General features: G+C 36.9%; 1 protein-coding gene across 1 annotated transcript in view; it reads right to left on the reverse strand.

Annotated features, from left to right (window-relative positions):
• LOC119829927 (zinc finger protein 395) overlaps positions 1-8,026 on the reverse strand; it is a 39,103-nt gene extending 31,077 nt beyond the window's left edge. Inside the window, exon 1 of the mRNA XM_038352666.1 lies at positions 6,812-8,026. Within this exon, the coding sequence (XP_038208594.1) occupies positions 6,812-7,186 (375 nt within the window). The 5' untranslated portion in view covers positions 7,187-8,026. The remainder of the gene's footprint in view (positions 1-6,811) is intronic.
• Between the last annotated feature and the right edge of the window lie 655 nt (positions 8,027-8,681).

An 8,681-nucleotide genomic window follows, 5' to 3' on the forward strand; every position in this document is an offset into this window, starting at 1 on the left:
TGATCAAATTTTTTCTATTCTTTCAAAATTTCTCATTTATAAAGCATTTCAATGCTATAAAACTAAAAATTAAATGATGATCTTATAAATATCACTGAATCAGTTCATTCCAATATGGCACTTACTAAAAATAATAATAAAACATTTATTTATAATTACAATTATTGTAGTATATATTGTCCATTTATCGAACATTTATTGGTAGCAGAACGATTACGTTTTCTCGAGTCATAAAATCAGGAAGTACGGTGTGTAATAATACATTGCAGCAACAAAGATAGTGCACCAATACATACTACTCTGTAGGTCACCCCAATCCAAACAGCAGTATGCAGGACGAAGTAAGATGGCCTAGTTGGCGCGGCCACAGATACGGGTCACGACCCTATCCTATCGTCGCTTCGACCTAGATCCTACACGCTGAGTACATACCCTACTTTATTTCTGGTCACTTGATAAAATTGAATTTCGTTTGGTATAAAACCTTATAAAGAAACAATTATTGAACATATACAGTGAACTATGTAATCCGCATCTTCAATGATTGAAACTGATTTGTTTTAGCTTTGTTCATAATCAACGATGCGGTGACGTCAATTCTGTAATTTCAGACACTACGTCACAGTATACGTAGGCGAGAAAGCGTAGGCACAACGTGAGTGTGACGTCACAGGCGTTTTTCTTTTGAAATGGTTGTAGGAAGCGAATAGTTTATTCTGCGAATGATGGTCGTACATTTTATATTACGTAATTTGACGATGCATGTTCTAAAGAATGTAAGAAGTTTTATTTCGACACGGCACCCGGTAATGTGATGCCATAATCAAATCGTTTACTTGCAAGGTTTAGAAAAGTGAACGTTCACCTTGGGATAACTATGAGCATGGTCGTCCCCTCTCTATTCTATGTATCGAAACTGTATTATATTCGTTTATGGACTCGGTTGCTGATCACGCAGGCGTCGTGACCCAGCCTGACCCAAAAACGGAGCGAGTCCACCGCGCCCTGAACACTAGTTGATAACGGACTTCGGTAACCTGTTCAACGCATATACCTACGCAGCATGCGCACTGCTATTATACCTATTACACGCTTGAACGGCAGGTTCTCTGGCTGTCCACAAAAACAAAATAATTTACCCGGAATTGCCATTGCCCCTGCTTAGCAAAGGTCTAATTCAAAAAAATATACATACATGCTTTGTTTATCCTTTGTAGAAATTAAAGGTTTGCATAAATACAATAGAACCTTCAAAAAGTCGTGGCGCGCAGTTTTCGTGTTGCCAAAAAGGGAAACGCAAGTGGAGGTCGGGTTTTGATGCGGGCTTAACGTCGCCGGTTCAATATCATTATTTCTAGGTTAGTGGGTCACCGTGCCGGAGAGGCCCGCGCCGCGCACGCCGCGTGCAGCTTGTAATTATAACTTGATCTTCATGTACATAAAAAGACTTGGCTATAGTGCAGCGATACGTATTTGCGGCCTCACGTCACCTTGCGTCACCGACGTTTCACTGTATTCAGCCATGATTCTGTCGCTATGTGAATCATTTTTAACCTTTGCCTTTACCTTCGGACTGTACTTTCACAGTTTAGTACCTACTTATTATTGTTTTTATTATTCAATCTTAATCATTAGTGAAGTTACGTTACATATGTAACAGTCAGTAGTATATATGTAGAAAGTAATAAGAGCCTCACTTCATTAAGAGTTCTTTGGGCTATAATGACATTCGCCCACACAATAACGGTACTGGTGTAATACTGTTAAGCCAAATTTAAAAACGAGTTATTTTACGTCGCTGACTCAGTGTACGAATTCACGGCTGACGCCACATATCTAATTCAAACAAGTTTTACGATATCGTATAGTAGTCTTCCAAATATGAGGATGGTGTTTACACTATATTGTAAATGAATAAACATTTAAATGTTTCAGATAGGTACAATAACTGCTTCATTTTGCCAAGAGTTAGATAAGTGAATCATGAAACTATTCCAAGGCAAACACAATGAGGTCACCCACAAAGGGCCGGCCTTGCCTTCGCTGTGGCTGTGGGAGGACAACTACATCGTTGTCGAAAATACACCATTAAATTTCTAATAATAAAGGTAAAACAAACACATAATTGTTACACCTTAATCGAAACAAATTTCATTTTAAATACATCAATGCCAACATACCATTATTGTGTTATTAGTTATATTCTCCACAAGATTCTATAAAAATGAAACTTGAAGCCAATGTCTAAGTAGTATCACAGATAATATAATACTTTAGTAGTTAGACGTAGAACGCTCTACATTTGCAACGGTCATCTGACATCGTTATATGGCAAATGATCTCGCTATTTCGGCAAAAGTGGGTCAAATACATTTATTATTTTATACAACGTATGAGTACGTTGGTATTTGAATGTTTGATGTTTTTGTATCTGCTGTTTAACATTAAACTATTGTCCTCTCACTTAGTTTTTTTTATTAATTGGTAACGATTCTTGTACATTTTTTATTTTTATTCACTGTGACTCAAATCTTAGTCTCTATTGGATAATGGGTACATTCATATTAATGGATTCATCGTAGTTACACATATTATGATTGTTTTTTTATTGCGGTAGAGTACGCCAGTACATCCGGCTCGCGACCGAGATTGTGGTCCGATGCTCTATCTGCCTCTCAACAATGTTTTCTCACCGACAAACCAGCTAACAATACTATCTTATCTATCTTGATTTATTTAGCCACAGTATCACTTGTACTTGTAAGGTGTAAGACAGTGATTACGAAATGAATGAAAAATGGGGCCTACTAAATTTAAAGGACGTCGTCGGCGAGTCTGCATTTAAAATTTCCGTTGCTACGAAAAATATAATAATAGTGTGAAGTGTCCTCATTTATATAAAGAGTTAAAGAATTTGAGCTATAAATAAAAGTGTATTTATATTTCTTGATGAAACTAAAAAGAATTCTCACAAATATTAAGTGAAATTAACAACACACACGCGATAACTCCACGCAACACTTGCCATGAGCGTAAGTGTCTTCGGCTTATGGAAATATTATATCAACTCGAGTGGAAAAAAACTGGAAATCATATTTATTATTCGCTATTGATTTACAATGTTTTCCCTGACAATAAAATAAAAAAGCTACTAATTAAACAATAATATTGTTATAATTTCATATGTTATATTATGTAAGTAGGCAATATTTTAATATGTGTAAAATAAATAAAAACATACATAGGAAAAGTCGACATTTATATTTTATTATATCTACCCTAAATACAAGTTAAATAAATGAGATAATGAACCAGTTGTTGTTTCTGCTGTCCCAATTAGATATATAATTGCTGACATGACTTAACATCGAAACTACTTATTGCATAATAGATTTTTGATGAACAGTTGACTCTAACGGTATTGTTTAGAGTGCTAAGTATGTCGTAAGAGTACATCGCTGTGTAAAAGTAAGTGAATCTGAAACGGTACACGGTCAGCGCAGGTGTCAGCGGCACTTTCACGCCGAGTGCGGGATTGGCCGCGGCGAATTATGTTGCCCCGTTTACAATCTCAGCAAATGAAAGGCAAGCCGGTTGTTAAGGTAGGGAAATCACTGTTGATTATTCTTTACGTAACGCTTTGAAGTAATCTAATACTTTAAATGACCTACCTCAAACGTAATGTATATATTTGCAAGTTAATATGAAGCTGTCAACGTATCTTCTTATTCTGTAAATTACAGCGGTAATTTAAATAAAAACTGTAGGCATTGTGACTAGAGAATTGATGTTAATAATCAAAAATAAAATATACTTAATAGACATATAATCAACAACCACAATTTTATGTCGATTGTCGATTACATTAAAATTGGAGCTTAAACGCGAGTTGTTTCGCTTAATAAAGATGATGTCGACAGAGGCTAGCTGCGGTAACGACGCCACCAACTAACGGTCTGCACGGCCGGCGCCGCGTGCACGTGAAAATAATTCTTGACGCGATTTTGTAACCAATACCGTTACACTGTTCCGGGCCTGCCGGTGACCTTATTTCACAGCGAACACTCGTCTTGCATTAACTTTTTTGTTATTTACGCTAGATGTCGAACAAATATTTAGTGCTTTTCAAAGGTACAATACATAATAGGTTTAAAAAAGGTTTGTTTATAAAAGTATTATGGTAAAGGTGTATATAGAATGCGTTCGACGTTTTTCGATAGTATAATGAATGCTGTAAAAACATGGCCTGTTTACGTATAGCCGTGCTGTGAGTCAGAGCAATTTCGATATAGCTGATTCCGTGTAGCGTGCGGAGTGGATTTGCCAGTGAAACGGTGTAAATAACATGTGACGCGCAGCGGTACCGGGGAATACCACGTCACACCGATAACTATTTCCTTTTGTGTTTTATTATGAGGGTATTTTAATTAATTTGTTATGTCTATGATGTTGATATTTAGGTACAACACATTATTGTTTCGTGAAATATTTATAGCCTGTTATTGTGTTAACATCTCACTTTGTTTTACGCAAATGATATGATTATCGTCAATTTCATTATGTTGTATTGACGTACACAATTATTATATCTGAGTATAATGAAACTACGCCACTTTTATCTACATCGCAGCGCTCAAATGTAAACAACGAAGGCATTAAGACTTCCGCGCAATTCACTTTTGTTATTCACAGAGCTCGTAAGATAACAAATATGTGGCATTCGTATACACTTTCCATAACTTTGAAATAATGCCTTAATGAAATAAAGTCACGGGTAGAATTCAAAGTGCTAATGACACTGAACTAGAGGTGAGTGCAATGGTGAAGTAAGGTCGTTATCAAAATTACTTTAAATTGTTGTCAACAAGTGCGGTGACTGCGCGTCACATGAATGTAGACGTCAGCACTACGCGACGCTGTTTACGCACGCGTCTTTCAGACAACTTCGCGTGAAAATTACGATACTACAATTAAACAAATAACATTTAGTAATTCGTTTCGTTTTTTTAGAAAATGAATATGAGAACACATCAAAGTAAGTACTTCGCGTATCCTTGATATTTAATAAGCTTAAACCAGTTTTATTAATTCAACAAATATGTATAACTTGGAAATAAAGTTTACTTTTTGCTTCCTTTAAATATTGTGGTCGATAAAAACCGTAATTTTTTATCTGTCATTTTGTTTAAACGAGTAATTACATACAAATTGTGGTTAATGTCATTAGCGCTTGTGATAACGTATGTAGATGTTTATGTTTCAGGGCACCATTATACGACTACACAAGAGCATCAAAAACAATAAATTTACATCTTAAAAAAATTACTGCAGTATCGTTCAATTACAAAATATAAATTAAAACCGATTAAAAATGTTATTATGCAGTAATGATCAGTCTACTTTCATTTAACGCGATCGTACTAATTATAAAGACCGTTAGTGTATATGATATACAAATACACACACGCGTGGCGATCGGCTACGTTAATTCAATCCGGCTGATGTCGCGTCACGCAGGAGAAATTGAAATTCCATCTTGGTGCGTAGCGTTAACGGTGTAATGCGCGGCCTATTTCGTGCACGAGCATTCTTAAATTAAAAAAAATAACTATTACGTACTTTTAGCCTAACATTTCTGTACGTTTTTATAGAAGGAACAAATGAAACACTAATCGATCAGAACGTGATATACTTGCAAGCAATGTGGCAACTTTAATTAATCTTATCTGAGTAATATTACTACACGTGTGAATGCGCAAGTTACATGCAATGATATCTAATCAAACGTTACCATTTTAATGATGTGTGCTCTCTATTGGCTCATGCTGATAATATGATTTGAACAAATTATCTCTATTATAATACTGTCAAAATATTTTTTTGGGGAAAGCCTTTCTGATTTCACAGCCGCGACGTGTCGAATGTGACGAACTTATTATATCATACTTGTTGGTAAACACGATACGTTCGTGACGCATTGTACTATAACTAATAGATCTCAGCAATAAAAACATGTTTATATGTCTCTTGCTTACTACGAGGCTATTTATTAGATAATTGGATTACTGAAACTTGATATGATGTTGGAAACGAACAATATATTTCTGCGATCGTAACATTACAACATTGTGCGTTTGAATTGATGGGAATTATTTACCGGTTGCGCTAGATCTGCAACAACAGGTTGACTTTACTAGAATAATCTCGGCTGTGTGATGCGTAGAAGAGCTACTAGATAGTGGGCTTATGCGTTGTTGATACTATATAATGATATTCCGCAGTATGAATTAAATATTCGCTTTAGTAAATGATAAAAGATTTAATGACGAGTGTAACAAACACTCACTTCTGTCTAGAAAATTAAGGAACAGTGTCGTTTTAATTTTATTAATTTTCAGATGGGGTCAAAAGACAGTATTTCGTTTGGCTGCCGAAATGTTGAACGGGTGCATACAATATATAGGCTGCGTGCATATTGCCCCACGTGCAAGCGAGGTCAATAGCTCTGCACGCGCGCCCGCTCCCGCCCCCGCCTCACATTAAACCTTTGTCTACGTACAATGTTATGATGTCAACGTCACTGAAGCTAATTAATTAAATTTCATGACATTCAAACTAATTACAAAAATTATTAACTATTCCCTATAGCTTGAAATTGATGTTCTGGGATGCCGTTGATGTCTTTTCTTTAAGGTATCTAAGTAGAGTTTTTAAGTAAAGACTTGAAATTGTGAATTAAACAGCCGTGAAAATTTTCTTTGAATTTAAAATTATATTAATGATATTTTTATCGCATAATGTTGGAACTCACCTCGGCTGCAGGTGCGTGCACCTGAACGCGGAGTTCATCAGTATCATGATCGTGTTCCAGCACATCAGCACGGACTTCACGTCCGTTGTATGTGAGGAAAACGCGTTGGCCAGGCTTTAGACGCACACCAGTCAAGCCTCGAAATCCAGGACCAATGAGCTCCGCATCTCTGTATTCTCTGGTTAGTTTTCCACCGTCAAAGCGAACTGTATATCTGGTGTTGGGGGTCAAGTTGATACAGTTATTGTTTTCAGGGAAAGGCGCTGGCGTTTTCACTGCCTGAATCATTCCCGAATAGTATAGTCCATCATCACCGAGAGCAGCTACTCGCGTACCAATGATAGAGCGCTTTGCGAGTCGTTTACCGGTCGACATTGTTGCTAAGTTCAAAAAACTCTCTTCAAATAACACTTCACGAAGTCTGATGATGGTCCACACTGACTTTATGAAAATTTCACTCAAGTATTTCAAATTGCCCGGCGTACGCGTTTCGCAGGGTAACCGTCACAAAATTTTGGTAAATTGTAAGAACTTCGTCGCGATTCTGTACGTTTTACACGATCCGGCACCTCAATAGGCCGAGAGTGTTGACAGCTCTCACGCGGACTCATAATATGAAGGCAGGATCCGTGTGGATCGGGACAAAGGAAAATCCTTCCGCGGCAGTAAACTTTGCACGCAAGCTCGTAACAGACAACCTCAATAGACACGGTTCAAACGAGAACTGGCGTGCGTGCGAGCGACACCGGCCGGCCGGCGAGCGGGAGCGGCGACCGCCCGTCTCGCTTCTTTGTTTTGATACTCAGCTGTTTGTGGGAGCGAGAAAGTTTATTACAGACCCTGCGAGTGGATGCAAGCCGGTGTAGATTCGTTCGGAAATATTCGTGTTGCAAGCCGTGGCTTTTGTTCGGGTGGGCTCGCTATTTTCAGAGAGCCGCCCACGGACGACATTGAGACGCGCCGGCTTGGTTTGCACGTGGAGTGAAGGAGTGCTAACGGGATTGCACAACGCACCGCGAGCGACGTCGACTTAGGCCCGCGAGCCTGTATTCGCTTGCCGGCTAATACGTGACACAGTTTCTATTCGGATTTTGGGTCAATTCAAATGTCAAGCAGATGCACCCCACTTATGCAACACTATTAAAGCGGCCTCGTTACATCTACGCATAAATTGAATAATTAGAACACGCAACGTACATTATTATTTATTATCATTAAAATATTTAGTCGAATACCAGCTTATTGTTTTATTGTAATTCCCATTTTGCACGCTTGCTATAAAACTCTACATCACCACTAGCTAAGAGATAGAATTCTCATACGTCATATTTATAAAAATTATAATATTGAAAATATTGTATGTTGATTATGTGCTTTAGATGCTCGACATTGAAAATTTATATAATTTAATTTGAACATAGAAATTACTTTCAATTTAAGTATTTCATTTGTTTCACCATGTGACGACGATAACTTTCATAATGTTAAAGGCCATTATTCGTTTTATTCCGCAACACTTAAATATTTTAAAGAAAAATCACGTTCTGTTATTAATCACGTTTGTTATACCAATAAAAATATGTAGAGCACGTTCGAACATTATAAACTAAATTATTAGTTTTGGTTTGTTTAATAAGTTATTAAATATAAACATAACTTTCATCAGAAGGTTTTAAGTCACGTGTAATATTTAGCCGCAAGCTATTATTATTGATAGCAAAACAATAGTTGAACCATATACAACTAAACCTCCGGTTCCAGATAGAGTAAAACTACAAGATCTGGCAAAGAGTTATTAACTTTTTCTTATCTGTGGTAATTTAAAATTAATTTCAAGGAACCAATATCTTTAACATTTCCCAATTGAAAT

Source organism: Zerene cesonia, chromosome 11 (genome assembly GCF_012273895.1).
Source record: "Zerene cesonia ecotype Mississippi chromosome 11, Zerene_cesonia_1.1, whole genome shotgun sequence".
Lineage (NCBI taxonomy): Eukaryota > Metazoa > Arthropoda > Insecta > Lepidoptera > Pieridae > Zerene > Zerene cesonia.